Source organism: Peromyscus californicus, unplaced genomic scaffold (genome assembly GCF_007827085.1).
Source record: "Peromyscus californicus insignis strain IS unplaced genomic scaffold, ASM782708v3 Scaffold_6__1_contigs__length_162567912, whole genome shotgun sequence".
Classification (NCBI taxonomy): Eukaryota; Metazoa; Chordata; class Mammalia; order Rodentia; family Cricetidae; genus Peromyscus; species Peromyscus californicus.
Window position 1 is genome coordinate 35424202 of NW_026294584.1, and position 21033 is coordinate 35445234.

Below are 21033 nucleotides of genomic sequence, written 5' to 3' on the forward strand. Positions count from 1 at the left end.
TACAGGTGGTTGTGAGCCACCTGATGTGGGGTGCAGAGTTACTTGTAAGCTGATGTGGGTTCTGGGAATCAACTCAGGCCCCCTTGTAAGAATAGCACATTTTCTAAACTGCTGAGCCGTGTCTTCAGCCACTCCCTCATTGGGGGATTTCTTTGGGCAGAAAGCTAATTGCACTTATATAGAGATCCTAGCTGAGTTCTTTCATAGCTAAAAACATTTCAGGGAAAATCACGGCCTCCTCAGCAAAGCCATCTCTCTCCTAATAATGCTGAGTTATCTTCAGCATTCGTGACAGCCGCTTGTGAAACCTCGAACCAGCTCTCCCTAAGCAAAGGAGTTTGTTTGTAGAACTCTGTACTGCTTACAGTAAGGTTAGGTAAAAACGTGTTTAATGTTTCTCCAAACACAAATGTAGTTTATCAACAGCGTTCTTTTCAACTTCACACCTACTTAATAAAGTCCCGCAAGCCACTATCTATTTTATGAAAAGCATGATGGGGATCCAGTGGCTTCTCTATGAATCGTACGTCCCTTTTTATGCAATAAACTTTAAAAGGGGGGCATTTAAAATTGAATCCTAAAACTTTGTAAAATACCACAGAGGGTGTTAAATGTCATCACCAACCTATTGAACAATTTGTCTTCTGAGATCAGTCTCCACTGTTGACCACACAGTCATACACACAGCTCTAATTCATTACCTAGGAAGAAGGAAATGAACTCAGCATTAGGTCCTGGTGTCTCGAGCTCTGTCACCTGGGTTTGAGCCAGCATGGTAGAGTCTGCAGATACACTGGCCTTTAAAGCACTGCAGAGTGAGCCACAATGTCGGATCTGGGCAGAGGTCAGCTGCAGAGTTCGCTAGAATAAAACCAAGCCTCTGACTTTAAAGGAGTGTAGCTACATTGTGCTGAGCCAGGCAGGGATATCTGGTGGGCAACAGCAAGATCTCAGAACAGCTGTTGACTAATCCAGACAAGTGTTACACTCTGGAGCTCAGCTCCAAAAGCCATGTGGCTATAGGTAAGAAGGAAGCATGGAGCCGAGGAGGTGAGGCCCAGTGGCATCTGCTGGGAGGAAAGAGCAACCTGGGGCAGACGCATAGCATCTGCCTGTTGAGACTGAAGTTGTAGAGACTTACAGATAAGTGATCTATACAGGCATACTGGCCAGACTTGGCTTTGAATAAAAGAGTCATCTCATCCCACACAGTGAGTTGTGACAACTGCTTAACTGTAATGATGAAATCACAGCCACAGCATTCAAGTTCAGGAAATAATGAGCTAATTAAAAACCCATGGGGAATTTAAGGCAAGCCAAAATGACAATCATACCTTGAAATTTCTCCAGGACACCTTCTTTTTTATCCAGGGTCACAGACTCTCAAGTTCTTTCATTAAAACAAGCTATCCTTCCATTTACATTGCATGCCAAGGACAATAACATATTTTCCACAGGAAAATGCCAGCTCCTCCCTGGGTATGCTAGAAGATAACTGACATTATCAAAGCCGGAACTGATATGGCTGGGTTGGGTTTTGAACAGGCTGCTTCAGGGTTTTGTAACTGACACCATGTGCATTGTGCAGCCCCTAAACACAATTTGACAAGATCCATTTCCAATCTGTTCCAGATTGTCCCGTGTATTTTGTGGCTAAAGACAAAGTCACAAACTAATTGGCACAGGCAGAAAGAAAAATTAGCCATTTACAAAACAAGGTTCAGTTAATCTGAGATACTAAGGATGCCTAGGCCTCTGAAGACATTGGTGTCGGAGAGAATCTGTGGTTCTGGGTCTTCCTCATCTCCACCTACATTTTTTTCTTCTGCTTAGAAAGCCATCATCCTTGCTTGTCTTGTGAATTTCAAGACAAGTCAGGCTCCAACTGAAGCATCCCTTTATGAAGGAGAGTCGATTGTACTCCTTCGTGCCAGCGCTGTCTGGAGCAATCTTCGTTACGGCATTCAGTTCTTCTGCAGGACTGGTGTGTTTACATATCTGTTTTCCCTGCTAGAACTCTGTGAGGACAGGGGCTGTGGTTGGCTCATGTAGATGTTAAACAAATGTCTGTCCAGGCAGTCGATAGAGAAAAAAAAATGGGTAAATGTCATAAACGATGAACTTCTGAAGCCAGTGGACTGTCTTTCCATGATTTCATTGGAGAACTGAAAACGCATGATAGGTGAACACTGATGGAGCAGATATTGTCCTTCATGATAGACAATCTAAAAAAAAATCACTGTCCACACGAAAATTAATTTTAAATCTTCACTTAATAACTAATTTTCATTGTGCCCTTATTCAAAGTAGAAATTACATGAGTGGTCCAGCATGAGTTGGAAAGGTGTCTTGAAGCTTAGTTTTCCACAGAAGGGGTGAATCTGGCCTAAATTATTCCTAGTCTTGCCTGTTCTAGCTTTTGACCAACTCTAAGCGTTTTGAGTGCAGCTGTCTATGTTTAGAGAGGCCATCTGTAGCCATGAAAAGTCTTCCCTGATGAAGTTTTAATTGTTGGTCTGTAAGTGTTTCACAAACACAACCTTTGTTTTTTAGTACAGCGTGCTTTGCTTTGTTTTAATTTTCAGTCTGTGGAACATGAGTTTGAAGTCAGATAAAACTGTGGTTCAAATTCTAAGTGTTTGCTTATTGAGCTGTGTGGCTTCAGAAAAGCAAACTCTGCAAGCTGTTCTTTCCTCATCTGGTGAGCAGGGATAGTGATATCTGCTAGAAACAGCTGGAAAAATTCAGTGCAAGTGCCTACCCCAGGGCTTTATGTAACCCTGGTTTGTTATAAATGGAGTTCTCCCTCTCCCTTTGGCAACCTTCCAGGAAGAGAGCACTCACAAAAGTCTAGCCCTTAAGATTGCCGTTGCCTTGGCTCCTCTCAGCCAATGGAGCATCCTCCCACAGTTCTTGATTTTTTAGGTTTATCTTGAATTATGTGTATATGTGTCGAGTATATATGCCTCTGTGTGGGAATGCACAGGTGTGCACTCAAGCCCATGGAGTCCAGAAGAGGCCACCAGATCCCCTGAGATGTGGTAGTCATCAGCTGCCCTGTGGGTTACTGAGAATGGAAATTGAGTCCTCCGCAAAAGTAGCAAATGTTCTCAACTCCTGAGCCATCTCATACTTATAATTATGTTTCACAGCTATTCAGGGTTTTTAATAAAGATTTTCATTTATCATTTATGTATGTGTCTGTTAGTTTGTGTGTGTTGGTACAAGTGCCCAAGGAGTCTAGAGTAGGGCTTTGAATCCCCTGGAACTGGGATAGTTACAGATGCTTGTGAGCTGTCTTGACGTGAGTTCTGGGAATCAAATTCAGGCCCTGTGGGAACCAAACTCAGATCTTCTAGAAGAGTATTTTTAATTGCTGAGCCATCTCTTCAGACCGCAATGCTTAAGTTTTTAATTATTGGAATATGTTTAAAGTAAAGACGAATTTGAACCTTTGATCTTACAGTGTCTTCATAGTTTGGATATTTGGTTTTGAAAGAAATCGTATGTTTTCCTGGACAGAATTCATTTACTTTTTAACATCCTTTGAGCTTAAGTGTTAATGAACCTCATGCCAATTAGTGAGAAACCTTTTAAAAGTTATTTGATGCTAAACTACTATTAACATTTCAATAAGAAGTAAAACTTCTGACTTCATGATGTGTAATATAATTAAACAATTCTTTTTCAGTATAATATATTATACTTGGTAGCATATATCTACCTAGAATAAATAGTGAAAAACAAGCTTTATCTCTACACTAAGGAGTTAGTATGTCAACTGGTCATGTTCAGATGTCATGTGTTTATGGCTATGACAGACGAGCTTAGTTAGTAAGAGTATACTGCAATTAAGCCTAGTGTCTGAGGTCCATGCTGTGGGCTCTGTTCCAGAAATCAGTTGCATTCCACATTTCTATCCATCCATTAATGCAATAAACAGGCACTAAACACCTTTTATATGTCAGGCCTTACACTGAACACTTAATAAGTAGATTAAACATAATACCATTCATAGTTGGCAAGTATTTATTACTACATCCTGAAAAATAATTGTCTGTCATTTCATAGTGTTTGAGAATGAGCATAATTAAATATGAGTAAAATTAGACTCATAAACAAGAGAACCACATGCTGTATATTTGCATATTATCCCAAATATGTGGATTACTCAGTAGCTATAATTTGGATTATATTTTTTAGCAAAACTAAACTTTAATTGTTGATCCCCAAATTGCCATGAGCAGTGTTGGATTTGTGTGTGTGTGTGCGCGCGCATGCACACGCGATATATTATGTGTGAGTGTAGGTGCACATCAACCATGGTAAACATGTAGAGATTAGTGAAAAACTTTTGAGAGTTGGTCTCTGGCTGCATCTTTGCATCTGGGTGAGGCAGGGTAGCTGGCTCCTGCACTTCTGGGAAAGTCTTCTGTCTCTGCCTCCCTCTTGCCATGAGAATGCTAGGATTACAGGTACAATACTGTGGCTGGCTTTTTACCTAGGTTCTGGGGATGTAACTCAGGTCCTCAGTTTTACACAGCAAGTGTCTTTACCCACTGAGTATCTCCCTGCCTCTTGACTTGTGTTTTTAATGAGTGCAGTGATTATACTTTGTCTTCGTATCATTATTTATTTGACATGACATATAGTATAAAGTGAATTCTAATCCCTTGAATATGTTATGTGGGATAATGCTACTGACACCAAATCTTTCAGTGAAATTTAATACAAAACTAAAATTCAAGAACTCAATGTGTACTTCAAAAATAATTTAAATCTACTCAGAGACCTGAATGAGTTTTTTTAAGGCATAGTTTACATGATTTTTATTTGTTTTGTTTGTTTGTTTTCTGAGATAGTGTTTCTCTGTGTAGCTTTGTGCCTTTCCTGGAACTCACTCTGTAGCCCAGGCTGGCCTTAAACTCACAGAGATCCACCTGCCTCTACCTCCCAAGTGCTAGGATTAAAGGCATGCATCACCACCGCCAGGCTTACATGATTTTTAAAATGTAAGCTTCTAGCCATGTAAATATTAAGTAGAAAGTCATACTCAAAATCCATAATAGCAACAATGATAATACATCATTAACAATTACATGATAGTAATAACATGTAGAAATTTCTGTATGCCAGGCACTCTTCTAAGTTCTAACCCAATATTTCTGATAAATTTACTGGTTCTGTTTCCCCTGACTGCTGGCCCTGGGACCTATAGACAAAAAAGATGTTATGTGTCAAGGTAACTCCAAATTCAACATGAAAACTTACTGCAAAGTAAGAGAGGGTCCTTCCAAGTAAGAGAAGGACCAAAGTCTCAGTGGCCCATTGTCCACACTGTTTAATTCAGTGGCAGGATTTACAAAGACTCCTCACTTGAACACAGAGGGAGTTCTCTAGTCATCTTAGCTTTTACTGATCTTTAGAGAAAGTGCTTGAAACACTGGCTTTTGGGGAAAGATTTCTGCTGTGGGATGGTCTGTATGTCAAATTGCTCTGATTGGTCAATAAATAAAACACTGGTTGGCCAGTGGCCAGGCAGGAAGTATAGGCGGGACTAACAGAGAGGAGAATTGAGAGAATTCTGGGAAGTGGAAGGCTGAGGAGGGAGACACTGCCAGCCACCACCATGACAAGCAGCATGTGAAGATGCTGGTAAGCCACGAGCCACATGGCAAGGTATAGATTTATAGAAATGGATTAAAGATGTAAGAACTAGATAGCTAGAAGTCTGAGCCATTAGGCCAAACAGTTTAAATAATAAAAGCATCTGTGTGTTTATTTTATAAGTGGGCTGTAGATGTAACCAATGGTCTTATTAAATAAGAAACACAGAGCCAATTCAGAGAAGAAAGCCAAGAGGTCAGAGCTAAAAGCCTCACCCTTCCTGATTCAGGGATCCTCTTCAGCCAAGAGAGCTCTCCGAAAAGGACCTACTTCCTGTGTGTATGTCTTTAAAGTCTTCCTGTTCTGCCTTCTCATTGGTTGTAAACCCAAACATGTGACTGCCTCGTCACTGCCTGAATGTGCCGCCCTCCAGGTCCTTAAAGGCGTGTGCCACCACCGCCACGCACTTGCTATGGCTCTAATAGCTCTGACCCCCAGACAACTTTATTTATTAACATACAATTAAAATCACATTTCAGTACAAGTAAAATACCACCACAGTGGGCTGTCAGACTGACGGGGCTTGGCGGGACCCGGAGAGAAAATTCTCCAGCTACAGATTTTCCTTAATTATTATCTAGATGCAATATGTTCTAGTTTTGAGAATGTGTTTGAAAATAGGTTCTAATTAGAGGGCAGCACAATTTTGGCTGGAGCCCCACTGGAAGTAAGGTTTATTTAGGGGTCAAAGAGTCAAGGGTTTATAAGCCAGGTTGGGGTATCAAGCCCTAAAATGTTTCATGGGCTTCAGTTCTTGTTGCTTCTAGTTGGTTCCATATAAATACGCTAATCTATGTTAAGCAGTACTGCCTCTTTCTAAGCAGGAATATATCTGTAGACGATGCTGTTATTTATGTTTCCCAGTATCTTCTCTTACCATTTCAAAGGTATTGGTCAGCTGTATAGCTGTGCTAAATATTCAATGGGTTCTTGTATTTGCTTTAGTCTGATAATTTACTCTGTTTTCATGTTTACATCATAAGATACTCTATGAAAACAGTGAAAGAATTGGTTTTGCTCACAGCCAATGTCGTCTGTGACAAACTCAACAGGACATGATATCCGGCAAAGGGTGGCTTCCATGTGTGGGTCTTCCTGAGGCTCCCTCACTCTTTGGTAGGCACCCCAGCATCCCTCAGTTTCTGAAAGCAGACATGGAAGAAATCAGCACTGCAAAGCTAATCTTGTTCATAGACGTTTAAAGTTTAAAGTCCTTCAAGTATAAAGTTCCACATGTCTCAAGACCATCCCATGTGTGTGTGTAGAGGTGTGTTGGTATATGTTCCCCTAATGAATGGAGATGGAAAATATCAAAATGGCCCAAAGTTGGTATAACTGCATGTTTTATTAAAAAGTCAACTCTGTTGGTGCCACTCAGACAGAATATTCCCTACTAAAGCCACATTTTTAAAGACTTCAATCTGGCCTGCCTGCTCACTGGACAATTTACTAGTGAAAAAGACCAAGTTGAAATACTTACAACAGCAAGCATTTTCAGTATGACTAATCAATGTCTCCTTGGCAGGACTGGTTATTATTTAATATATGGAAAACATCCATCGTGTTTATCATCACCATTACTGGTAAGCACACATTAGCCTACAGTTGTCTTTAGAAACATCTCTGTGGCCTACAGGCTATTTCCAGTCATTGCTATTTCAGCTTTAATCTACAAAAGACAGGTTTGCTCTTTGAAACGGGAAATAACCTTTTCTTGATGTTGTTGTGTTGTTGTTATTGTTTTGACTTTTCCCAAACAGATCCAGATTCTTCAAAGTGCAACAGAGTGCAAAGCAGCACGTTCAGTTCCAGCTCTGCACCGCTTTGTTCACGAATCAAAAAGGGCTGAGCGTTTTCAGATATCCAAACATATAAATTCAGCTTTCCTTTTCATTTGCCTTTATATCTACCCTTCTGGATTCCAGCTGGAACCAAAACTAAAAGTGCTGAGCAACCACAATAAAGACTGCCTTCCTTGGGGTTTCTAGATCCCTGGAAGTGGGAAGCATTAGTCATTCACAAGCCCCATACCCACAGATTTTCCAGTCTAAATCCTACAAAGCCCAGAGACACATGTATGTTTCTCAGTCAAGTCTACAGGGTGCTCTTCTGAGTGGACCTCAGCATTCAGTACCACAGTGACCCTCCATCTCAGCTTATTTGAGGTCTAAGTTGAAAATAAAATTTCATATTAGTTCAGAGATGTGGAATGCATGAGAAATATGAAGTATTCCAAATATTGATATCATTTTAGTATATTTAATGGAAAATAATGAATTCATCTGCTTGTAATTTGTTTCAGTTTCCCTTCCTCCTTAGTTTTTGTGGACCAACTTAGAATACTTTCATAATGTAATGTATGACCATATTCCCCTTGACACTTGCTTAGAGAAAAAACACAGTGGTCTCACAGTGATGGTTCTTCACTGTATGGATTCAGATGTTCTATTAGAGGTCCAGGTCTTATAGAGGTAACTATAGCTATGAGTTTGTGAATGCAGTGGGCATGTCATTCCCAGAAGACAGCATTTCACAGCACTCTTCCCCACCATCTGGCTCTTACATCCTCTCTGTCTTCTCCTCTGTGATGTCCCTTAAGCCTTAGGAGGGGATTTGACAGGGATGTACCATTTAGGCCAAAAGTATTCAACTGTCACTTAGTCTCAGCCCTTTGACCAGTTATGAGTGCCCGCATTAACCCCTCATTAGCAAATTAAGTATGCTTAGTTAATGTCTTTTGTTGTATTTGTGAATATGGAACTTTTACAACAATAAAGCCTACTGCAGAGAGAAGCATCTCTGGCCAAGGTTGAGGACAACACTAATCTGTGGGTTGAAGCACATATAGAGAAGGCAATTTGACAACATATGGATTTAGCAATACAGCAGTGGTAGGTTCCCCCACTTAGGCCCTTCTCCTAAGTCATGGGATTTGGAATAGGATAATAGTACCATGCATGGAGCAGGCCTCAAAAATAAGCTCAAAGCGGTTGGTTACCCTTATAATCTTCATGCCGCTATTGCACCAATGGGCATATCTTGTCTGGCAGGTTGGAATTATAGCATGCCAGGCTCTCTGTAAGATATGATTACTTTTATTTCTCATTTATCTTTGTTCTGATTGTCTTTTAGCTGGAACTGGGACCCATCCTTAAATGAATCTCTTTCTTATCATTGATGCCATACATTGACATTATTTTAAACCATGTTTAAATTGATTATCACATGCCCACAGTCATGCTAAATAATCACATGGTTGCTGCCATGAGCTCACACCAAATTCAGTCCATGTGTAGCTTCATCTTCACTAACCAAATTCCAACTGGGGTTGGGGTGAAGGTGGACCAAAGCAGAAAAAAGACTACACCTTTCCCAGAAAGCCTCAACTCAGGTGGCAAAAGTAATGTTCTGCTCTATCTTTATGGACATCATCAATATGCTAAGGCGAGGTAGATGAGTTTTAAAGTGAGGTAGACCTGAGTATAAATCCTAACTCATACATCATTTCTCTTTTCTTATCTCTAAATTGATCAACTGCCATGAGAAAAAAATTACCTAATACAAGGGCTGGTGTAGAGAAGATGCTAAGAAATGCATAGTGATTTCAACCATCATTATTGTTATCACTATGCTTCAGTTTCATACTGGAATGTAGTCAGAAGTTTTTCTGTGTCCCGCCTGCCCGGTCCTATAGGCATTCAGACCCAAGTAAACACACAGAGGCTTATATTAATTATAAACTGGATGGCCTATGGCTCAAGCTTCTTGCTAGCTAGCTCTTATAACTTAACTCATTTCTATTAATTTATAATTGCCACTTGGTGGTGGCATTACTAGTCTGCTGGCGTCTTGCTGCTCCTTGGGCAGTGGATAGTGTCTCCCCACTGTCTGTCCTTTTTTCCCCTGTCTCTCTACTTGGATTTCCTGCCTGTCCATAAGCTTTCTTGTCATAGGCCAAAGCAACTTTATTTACTAACCAATGGGAACAGCATGTATTCACAGCGTACAGAAAGACATCCCACAGCACTGGAGAATATGGAGTTTTTGTTAATTTTTTTTTTTCACAAGGAAGGCATCTTAGAAACTCCAACTAGCAACTGATATTCATCCTAGTATTCATGGAGCAGACAAGTTACTTGATGCATATTTGACAAATTAAGTATGCTTACTTAATGTCTCTGATTATATTGTGAATATGGAACTTTTATAACAATAAAACTCTGCATGTCCTAAATATGTATATGACTGTATTCATTTAAGTATTGCACCAAGTTATGCTTATTTATGGTGTAGTTTTCTTTAATAGGCATCTGAAATTTGAGCGACATTCAACTCAGGACATATGATCTTATTTTTCAGTATGTGTTTAAGATAATCATCTTCTTGCCAAAAAGTTTCACAGAAGAACTTCAGTCAAAGTCCTGGCAAATCTTAAAATCTAAATTCTTCCCTTTTTTTTCATTTTACAGTACTCATCATAGAATATCATATCTTGCAGGACACCTTGAATATTTCTCAGAAGACTCTTATGATGGATTCTTTAGAAAAAGCAAAATTTACACATAGAATAAATAAAAAGAAAGTTTAAGACAACAAACAAAAAATAAAAACAAAAATTAAACAAAACAAAAAAAAAAGTAAAATTTACTTTGTTTATGTCAGGAGCTATCATTTTCTGATGATTTAAGCAACAATTTGATCCCCAACAATATCCAGGGTGTTTCCTTTAGTGCCATTTAATTTTTGCTGTGTTCTATATTTAGGGGTCATGACATGTTCTAAATAAAAGAAATGGAAGTGATTAAAAAAAAAAAAAAAACTTCCCAAAAGCCCCTAGGATGAAGTGCTGTCAGCTAAACCCACTCGGTGTCCTTTTTCCTCACAACTGGAAGACAACAACATGGCCTTGCTCCAAGGAGCACACAGACACACCCCACATCTTCCGTGTCCCCCACGGTGCATGTAGAGCTTAACATTATACACTTGCATGTCTGTTGCGTTCCCAGCTACAGGGTATAGAGACAGAAGCTATGAGCATAGAAGTCAGTCTTCCTGTGCTCACAGCAAGAGGTTAAGTGATACAGAAAGTGACCATAGGACAATAAGAGAAGAGCAATGCCATACACACACAGACACACAGACACACACACACACACACACACGCACGCACGCACGCACGCACGCGCGCGCGCGCGCGCACACACACACACACACACACACACACACACACACACAGCCTCAGAGCATCAGAGCCAGCTATGCAGAAGGGGCACCGACAGTCGATGGGAGTGCAGGGGGAGCAGACAGCTGTGGATGTAAAGGCACAGAGACAACACAGAACGGTGTCCTGGACACACCAACAGCTGTTTGAGTCAGTCCTTGCAATGCAGTCTAGAGAATGGGAGCAGGCAGAAAGGAGGGTTAATAAACTTTGCATGTGGGAAAGACGCTTAGAACCATACAGGAAATGGATGCATGGGCTGGCAAGAGAGACCCGTGAAGAGGTCAAAGCAATTCCAATGGTAAATAAATACAAGTGCTCAGGCCCACATGGCAGTAACGGAAGTCAAGAGGGAAAAGAAGGACACAGTCTAAGCAAAGGCGTGGAGATTAGTGGGAGGCTGGGGGAAATGAGGAGAGACTGGTAACAGGGTTGACCTAGAAATTGGGGCTCTTGGGAGCTCCTGGGGAGCTTATAGGATAGAGGACAGATTTGGGGATGGTAACCTGTAAGGTCAAATGTAGCTGTTTTCGTGAGTGACCCCAAACCGACTAATAGAAACTGAAGCAAGCATTCTTTTCCTCTTACATGCCAAAACCTCCAACAGCAGAGGCTGCAGATCAGGGGAGTCAGAACTACATCATCACAGCTCTGGCCTTTCCCTCATATCACATAATAGTCATTCCAGCTACCACAACCCTGTCCTGAAAGGCAGGGTGCCAAAAAAGGTAGAGCAAAAGAACAAGCTCTGGGGGCCACTGAGGTGGCTCAGGGGGTCAGGGGTTTGCTGCCAGGACTGACGACCGGAGTTCAGTCCGGGGGTACGCACATGGTGGAGAGAGAGAACCAGGTCCCTCAAACTGTCACCCAAGCTCCCCCTCAAGACGTCCTCTGGCCTCCACACATGCCCTGTGGCATGCACATCCATATGTCCCTCCAAAACAAATTTAGATTAAAAGTCATTAGAAATCGTTTTTTGTTTTTGTTTTTGTTTTTTAAGAAGAAATTTTACACCAGAGAAATGCAGTCTTCTCAGCAATTCAGCTCACACAAAAGGCCGCTCAATATTGTAAGATGGACAAGGGTGCCTGTTATTAACTTCCTTTTCCAGAGAGGGAAGTAGGGAAAAGTGAAATCCAAATAGATTTGTAACCCCGACTGTGGTATGTGTCAGTTATATTTCTTCTATAGGTTTTTTTTTTCTTTTATTGTGAGATCTGCAGACTAGCCACTGAGTCGTCTCTACCCTTTCTGCTCCATGTTGCTTCACGATCACAAGAAGGCTGCTCATCCTTTAGTCTCACATTCGCATCTCAAGTGAATGAAGATACAGAGTGACAAGAAACATGTTTCTCTGGGGACTCACATCTTTTCCAGAAATCCACACCTGAAATTCACGTACAGGTTTTGGACAGCAGCTCTGCCTGTGACCAGTTTTTTTTCTACAGGAAATGTTGGGAAATAGATTTGTTTTAAACATAGAGCACATAGCTACCTCCAATAGCAACAAAAAAAAAGTTGCAGGAAAGTAGGAAGGAAATAAGGGTGGTTATTGTGCAGGCACCTAAGACGGTCGGCCATGGAACTTGAGGTCATGTGATGCGATTCCTTTCTCTCCTCTCTCTACCTGTCACCGTTTTGTAATGAGAAAGCTAGATCATGTGACTTAATATCCCAGCCAGTTAGCTCATGGTAAGGCTAGATTGAAAATTCCCAAGTGCAGTGAGCTCTTTCCAATGTGTCTCACCATTCTCTTTTTCCATAAAATGAGCATGCAGTGTACCCAACTATGTGGATAAGCCCCCTTTCTGACACCCGCTGACTTTGTACTCCTTTCATCCTTAAAAGTTACTTGCCACAGAATGTGTGTGTGTGTGTGTGTGTGTGTGTGTGTGTGTGTGTGTACACGTGAAAATTGTATGTATAGATGCACATGTGTGCGTGTAGATGGGCATTCATGTGTGGCCACATGCATGCAGATGCCAAAAAAAAAAACAACCTCAGGAACCATCAGCATTCCTTTGAGTCAAGAACTTGGCCTGGAGCTTGCCAAGCAGGCTGTGCTGGCTAGCTAGGGAGTCCTAGGACTCTGCCTTGGGTCTTACTATTTATGTTTCTTATCATGGGATCTGTTAATGATGTGACAGCTAATCTTTTTTTTAATTTTAATGCAGGATTGTGGTTTATTGATTAACCCAGAAGAAACCTGTGGGTTGCAGCCTATTTCTTCAGACTACATTGAAGCCATTTCACAGCCTGAAATAGAGAGTTGCCTATCTGGGGACACTAAAGGTGATTACATGGGTATCCTTTCTCTAAAATAAACCCCTTAGTAAATAAGTACTTGTTTAATTAGTCTACCCTTGTTTTAAACAAGGATTTTACTCCTTACATTCACATAAACATCAAAACATACTATAAATGTGAATGCATTGTTTTTATATTTGAAACACTCAATTAATCAAACCTTGTGTATGCTTCATTCCTAACCCATAGCCCTCTAGAAATCGCAGATCAGAGGTGAATTCTGCCCGGAGCCTTCTCTTAGCTTCTAACTCATTTCCTAACTCTGTGCTTTTCTTGCATCACAATCTCTACAATTAAATGAAGTATGTAATTCCTTGTTTAGTGTCGTTCTTCTGTAGATGATGGTTTCATGAGGGCAGGAAGTTGGCTCTTTTTTCACTTTATTTTTTATTACATTTTAATATAATGTGTTTGTGTGCCGAAGCGTGCACATGAGAGTCCAAGGACAGCCTGCATGAGTCAGTTCTCTCCTCTCATCATGTGGGTCTCTGGGAACAAATCCAGGTCTCCTTCACCCATTGAGCCTTATCTCCAGTTCCCTCTTTTGTGTTACAGCAACTCACTACATACATGCCTAATCTGTACATCATTCACACATGGTGGATAGAAAATAAATGATGGGAAAGGACCACAGCTATCGCTCACGTTTTGAGCATTCATACAAGTAGGGAGAGGAGGCTATCAGACTCAGATTACAGCATTCAATCTTGCCTGAGCCGTGGCTAAACCTGCAATGAGACACTTCTCTAACTCCACTCTCTAAGTCTTCCTCCTCTCAATCTTCTTCAAGCAGGGAAAGATTAAGACTCAAGGCATGTGTTCTTCAACTGTCCTGGTTACTGTGCTCCAGCCTGACCCCAGCACTGCCCTCCTCAGAAAGGCCTGAGAAAGCACACACAGCTGCACTAGCCTTGCCATGAACTTCACACGGTGGCTGGGACGGGAAATGAGTTTCCCAAATGAGCAGGGCAAATCGCAATTTGGCATGCAGTTAGCAAACGTGGGTATGTCCCATTCTTGAACATGTGTTCTAAATAATCAACTCCAGTCAGGGAGGGACTGGTATGTTAAGGAGGGTCAGGTGCCATGATCTGTGTCTTCCTGCTGAAGGGGACACAGACTCAGCCTTCAAAGGAGACACCTATGTTTCCAGCTCAGCATCGTTTTAATCAGTTGACAATTTACGGCAATCGTAAAACAACTTAATTCTACTCAGTTGTACGACAACCAAGTCAAAAGCTCTTCCAGTCTAAGTTCATGACACTGGCTGCTCAGGAGACAGCATGTGTTCTAGCCTGTGAAGTACGCAGGCACGTCAGCTGGGCTCTGGAACATCTCTGTCTGAACTTCCCAGTGGGGGAGGATGTCACAGGGAAGCAGCCTTCTGATGCTTAACTGCATGGGCTTGATTTGGTACACTGTTAAAGGCCCTTAGAGAAGGCCCCACATTGACTGCCATGCTTTATAGCCTGAAATTGCAAGACTTCCTCCTCCCTAGAGTCCCTTCCCATCTCTTCCCTGCCTCTCAACTCCTTGTCTCACTTTGTGATGATAACCTTGCTTTGGGATTTCCAACTCTTTTTCAGTCTGTTCTGCTCTCTCCACATGCTCTCTTCCTATCATTTCCTACCATCTGATGCCGTAGCCTTCTCTCTAGCAAGCCTCTCTCCGCCATATTCCCAGTGTAGCCTCTCTGTGTTCCCAGAGCAATTCAGGCATGGTATTACCATCGTGTTTTCTTCCTTCTCTTTCAAGTGTGTCTGAGACCTGTGGTCTCCAGAATGGTGTGATTTACACCAGGAAGAGGAGGGAATAGCACAGAGCCATCCTGGTGATGAAGCTAATAAAGATGAAAACATACGTGCATCTGCTTTGTATCTAATCATTTTTATTTTCATGTTTTATGAAGGACACAATATATAAACACAGAAGTCTCTGCATATCTTTACAGTGTGCATATGCTAAGACGTCAAGGGCACAAGAGCAGTGTGTTTTTAATGATGGCTTCCTTAGATTAGATTTCTCAAGAGCATAAATTGTCCATACTTGTCTTCCAATATCTAATAGAGAGTAAAGAAAAAATGCTTTACTGAACTAAACCAACATTTAATCCTTTTCTTCTTCCACAGAAATCTATGACACAATCAGGAAGATAGCAGAGAGAGAGAGAGAGAGAGAGAGAGAGAGAGAGAGAGAGAGAGAGAGAGAGTACTGAAAGGCCCACAGACTCTAAGATACTGACAAAGCCCAGACACTATTTTTCTAGAATGTACTGTGTGTTCTCAGAGATAATTCCATTCTTCATAATAGAACTTCCTTGGTATGAAGAGAGATGTTGTCATGGTAGATGATGCTGGAATGAAATCTACTTAGAAGTTGTCAGTTTAGCTAAACATTCACTGGCCCAAAAAGTTATTTTAATAATGTGATACAACTATTCAGCAAAAACAGGATCCAATCTTTTTACCTGTAATATAATAATGCCAAACTGTCTTTTTTCAATTACACTAGCTTAGATAGTTTTGAGTCACTTCATTTCTTTTTTATTCCTAAAAATAAGATAATAATTGGAAATAAGGTAATAATTGCTTAATAAAGTAAAGTAATAGTTCTGATTTGGAGAAAGGAAGTATGTATGCAGTGATCAATAAATAATAAAAAGCAAACCTCCTCAAATCATAATATATAAATAATGAAAAGATTTCTCTATAACTTATTTTTAGTAAGAAGTGTGACAAAACTCTAGTATTTCTAATATTTATAATGTAGGCTTTTTTATTCACTAAAAACCCTTTATTTTATGAGATTATACACCAAAATTAGTATTAGTAGGTACATGGTTTTGTATCCACATTGTTCCTAAAAGACAAAAACATTTTTTCTTCATGATACCATCCAATATGATTCACTCAAGTGGCTGAAATCTCATCTGCATTCAGCATAGAGCTCAAACTATACAAAAATGTCTTTTCTGAAAGACGGCTTCATTCCTCGGGATGTCATTACTTAAAATATGTATCATATTTTATTTCAAAACTTACAGCTTGGATTCATTCAGTGTTTAAATATAAAACACAGGGCTTATGTCCTCCCTATTTTGACAGTTTTAGTGAAGAGCTGGTGTCATTTAAGATGTCAAGAATCCCAGTTTCACAGATGTTGTACAGATGGCTACTTCAACTCACTGTAAATAAAGGCGTTGCCAACTGATTAAAAAAATAGAAAAAGTCGTGGCTGCATAAATGTGTAGTAGTATGTGACATGGGTGCTAAGTTTGCAGATACCAACCAAGCCTCTTTTTTATGTATGTAAGACTTAATGCTCCCAAATGAATTGCATCCATATTTGAGTGGTTCCTGCAATCACCACTTTTCCTTCATAATGAAGTAGCCATGGAAAGCCAGTTTGTGGAAAGTTAGCCATCAGCAAGGTTGGGGAACGGAGAGTGATCTGGATGCATGATGCTCTTTGAATTGTAGGGATCTGATTAAAAATAAATAAACTAATAAATAAAACACTTCCCTAACATACCGTTATCCTATCAGAAAACTACTAACCACAGTCTTTACCAACACATACACCCACTGAGTAAATTCAACTTGAAAAAAAAATTGTAGTTGTTTTATTTTATGTGAATGAGTATTTTGCCTACATGGATGTGCACCAAGTACGTACATGGTGGCTGGGAGACCAGGAACCGGAGTTACAGATGGTTCTAAGCCACATGTGGGTGCTGGGAACCAAACCCAGGTTCTCTTCAAGAACAGCCATTAACCACCGAGCCATCTCTCCAACTCCTAAATTCAACTTTTTTTTTTTTTTTTTTTTTTTTTTTGGTTTTTCGAGACAGGGTTTCTCTGTGTAGCTTTGCGCCTTTCCTGGAACTCACTTGGTAGCCCAGGCTGGCCTCGAACTCACAGAGATCCGCCTGGCTCTGCCTCCCGAGTGCTGGGATTAAAGGCGTGTGCCACCACCGCCCGGCTTAAATTCAACTTTTTAAAAATAAAGAAAAAAATTAAGATAATCAGATAATGGAGGTTCTTTCAAAATAACTATTGGGTCATATGTCATTTTTGACTGATGATTTTGGACTAAAAGTGACCGATAACATGATATCAGAATGAACAAATTGGAGATTCTTGATTGTGGTCCAGCTCTGGTATTGAACTCACATCCTTCACTTACTTACTGATGCCTTCATTTACTACATCTGTGAAACAAGATCGTGACAAGGAGCAGCTCTGAGTTCCCCTCTAACTCCCTCCCAGGTGAATCTGCACATCCCCTGGAGGCTAATCTCTTCCCTTTGCCATTTAAAGCCCTCTATGTCCCCTACATCTTCTGTTCCATTGTCTCTGTCTCCACCTGCACGCTGTGGAAGCCACCTTACGTGGCAGACCCTGTGTGTGCAGTCTGTGCAGAGGCCAATCAGCCTGCCTCATGCCCACCAGGCTCATCCCTTCACTGCTCACAAAATATCATGCTTTCAGTACTTCTGAAACTCATCTCTCAGGAAAGTCCTGTTTCCATCCAATGAAATTTCCAGAAAACCCTCTGTTTTCACTTTATTATGAACCACCATGGCATACTTGTGGTTAGGACACAGGACTAAAATCTATTTATGGGCAGCTGAGCACCAGGCACCATGGCAGGTGCATACATATTTTCCTTATAAAGTAGTAAATTTAATCATGAAAATATTAAGTCATTTGTCCAATTGAAACAGTGAGCTGCAACCTTGGCTTTGCTACAGAACCATCTGAAAGCATTTATATACATATATAGTTAAATCTCTTACTTAATTTTGCACCAGTGTGCACCCTAGGCACAAGGATTTTAAAAAAGCTTTCTGGGTCAGATTTGCAATCAACATTGAGCTAACTGGAGGAGGCAGAGCCAGGGACCTGTGTGTCTCCACAGCCCGAGTTATTTCACCATCACAGACACTTCTACTCAATTTTGCATTACCTATCAGGATACTGCTATGATCTCGAGTATGTAACCCTTGAATCTGAATATCAAAGCTTTTTTCTTAGATTTAGGATTATAATTTAAAGTGTATTGGTTTAAATATTAAGGCAACTCCACATACTTAAAAGGGAGATTTATTTTGTGGGGTAACTTACAAGTGAAGGGACAGGTTACAGGGTCTGGGAAAGGTGTAGCGCAGTCCAGCGATGTTCTCTGGAGAACTCTGCTCAGTCTACCTCCAGCGTCCAGGATCCAGGAACCAAGAGAGCTGGCCCATCCAGAGGATCTCGGGTCTTCAGGGGTCCTCTCTTGGCTCCGCCTTGTAAGCGTGACAGTTACCAGAGCCTCAAAGGGGGTGGTACTTCCAGGTCAAAGCTGGAACAGCTACCCACTACAAAAGTGTGGGCCCCAATTGTGCAGCTCAAATCCTTGTTCCACTCCCTTCTTGGAAATCAACAGAGTACTTGCCTTCCTGAATTCCAGTTGGAGAGGTGGCAAGATAGTTCTGAGGGTTAAATACGTTAATATGTTAAACCTCTTAAATACACTGGCATACAAAGAGTCCTAGCTGTTTCCATATTCCTGTGACATTTTAATGTTGTAGCACCTAACACCTCACCAGGCTCAATCCTTGATGCCTGGAGTTACCACAGTACACTGAACGAGTCGTCTACACAAGGAGGAATGTAAGGATGGTGACCATTCCTGAAGCTGAAAGTATTCGTGTGTAGACCTTGGATAAGGCCATTTTCTGAAATTCTCTTTACATTTAAAAACCAGAGCAAAGAAAAAAATGTGTGTTGAGAAGGACGTGTGTGCCTGCCTTCCGAGGAATTTTAGCGCTGTGTCAGCTGACACTCTATCTGCTAAAGTTACTCTTACGTATATTTCTCTCTTTTCTTGCATTTCATAATTTCCTCCTGTCCTTTTCCTTTTATTTTTTTTCCCTTCCCAGCTTCTTTCTCTTAATATGCTGATGCTTTTTCCCCTTTCTGTGGTAGATCTGTAAAGGCCATGCACTATGTTTCACTTTATAGTTTATTATTTACAACCGCTTCAACACACACCAACACTCGCATGCACAACTCTGACACCCCTGAGGTCATGAATGGAATAGGTACTATATTCACATCCTGAAGGCTGAAAATCTTCCCACTGCAATTCATATCACACTGGAGGCTTTGCAAACAGCACCACAAATCAGACTCAGAAATGGTAGAAAGTTTTATTTAAAATTTGTCCTGAGGCTGGAGAGATAGATCGCGCGGCGGGTACATGCACTGGGTACATGAACCTAGCAATCAGAGTTCAGTCCCGGGGACCCATGTAAGAAGCCTGATGCTGCATGGCTGTAACCCTGGAACTCCTACGGAAAGATGAGGGGTGGAGACAGGGGACCCTCCAGAAGCTTCCAGGCCAGCTAGCTGTCCTGGAGAAAGCCATGCAGCAGAGGAAATATCAAATGAGACCCTGCTGCCTCAGCATGGTGGGAGGAGAGAACCAGCTCTGAAAAGTTGCTGGCGACCCTCACCCGCAGTGCACCCCCACAAGACAAATAAATAGCTTTAAATCATTTTTTTCTTTATTCATCCAAAATCAGAAAAACTCTGCCAGTAACAACAGGTAGATTACCACTACACTTGAATTTAAATACATTAGCTCACTGTGTCCTCACACCAAATCTTCACACACTGCTCACCTCATCCAAAGTATGAGGAAACCAAGAGGACACAGCTATAAAAATGAAAATAACCACACCCAAAGGCCATCAATCAAGTGAAGGGAGAATAACCAGTCTTGAAAATTACAAATTATCAAAATACTGATGTATCTCTCTCCTATTTAAAATTTCTTGAGCATGGGGAACGTGTCTCCTATTGTACAGGCAACCTGGTCCTGTGTCAGGCTGATGAATGTTCGAGGCCCACTGACAACCTGGGGACTCCCAATCATCTTTAGTCCTGTTGAGGTTCAAAAGCACGTTAATGGTTGAGAGGCACGCAGTCACCTGCTTCCTTTGTACTTACGTAGTTTCATGGGACAGAACTCACTTCCGACTTCAGCATGAACTGTTATTTCGCAACATACCGTCATGTTGCTCCTCTGCTTGATTGACAGGAGGCTGTACATTTTTCCCACTGGGTTTATTAGATAACAATGGTCTTCTCATGTTAATTTCTGTAGTTGTGTGGCATTGAGTTCTGCACTTGCAAAGTGTAATTTCACCAGCAGAAACTAAGCGAAGAAACTAACCAGCAGAAACTAAGCGAAGAAACTAACCAGCAGAAAGTAACGAAGTCTTGCCGTGTCTTCCAGGCCAGTGGATTGTGCCTTGCCTTAGTTGTTCAGACAACAGGACTTGTGACTGGAGAGAAATAACCTGGCAGCCACACAACTGCCACCATGACATCCTAACCAAGTCAGAACTTCAGCAGTGCCTGCAAGGAAGGAAGGTAGGTTCTGCATTCCGCTGGGGAAGCCTGGCTTCTTGCCATATGCAGGACCGAAGCCAGACAATTGCATGTGCTAGACCAGCTCCTGCTCTCTTGCAGTTAGACTAGGAAAACTAGCTCTGTGTCACTTGGCTTTTTGAATCGTGTGTAGATGTTATCACAGAAGAACTTCAATGACTCTTGATCACATGTTCATTTTTCTCCAAATTAGTTTATCTGGCAGATGGAGGATATTAAAGTCATGTGCTGTGCTGACCCAATTCCATGCTGTTTTTCCAGCACAAATCAGAGCAGCCAGCCTCATCATCGCTGTAGCTCTAATAGACACCGCTGTTGAAACAGACATCTGTAGCTCAATCCAAGAAGCCAAATGCTCCTGCATGCAAGACTTCTAGAACTTACCGTGTGTGTGGT

General features: G+C 41.2%; 1 protein-coding gene across 3 annotated transcripts in view; it reads left to right on the forward strand.

The window, feature by feature from the left end:
- The window catches only part of Cped1 (cadherin like and PC-esterase domain containing 1), a 274567-nt gene that overhangs the window by 216202 nt on the left and 37332 nt on the right, over nt 1-21033 (forward strand). For all 3 annotated transcript variants that reach the window (XM_052721212.1, XM_052721210.1, XM_052721211.1), the window contains 2 exons: nt 13063-13180; nt 20483-20619. In XM_052721212.1, coding sequence (XP_052577172.1) covers nt 13063-13180; nt 20483-20619 — 255 coding nt within the window. The remainder of the gene's footprint in view (nt 1-13062; nt 13181-20482; nt 20620-21033) is intronic.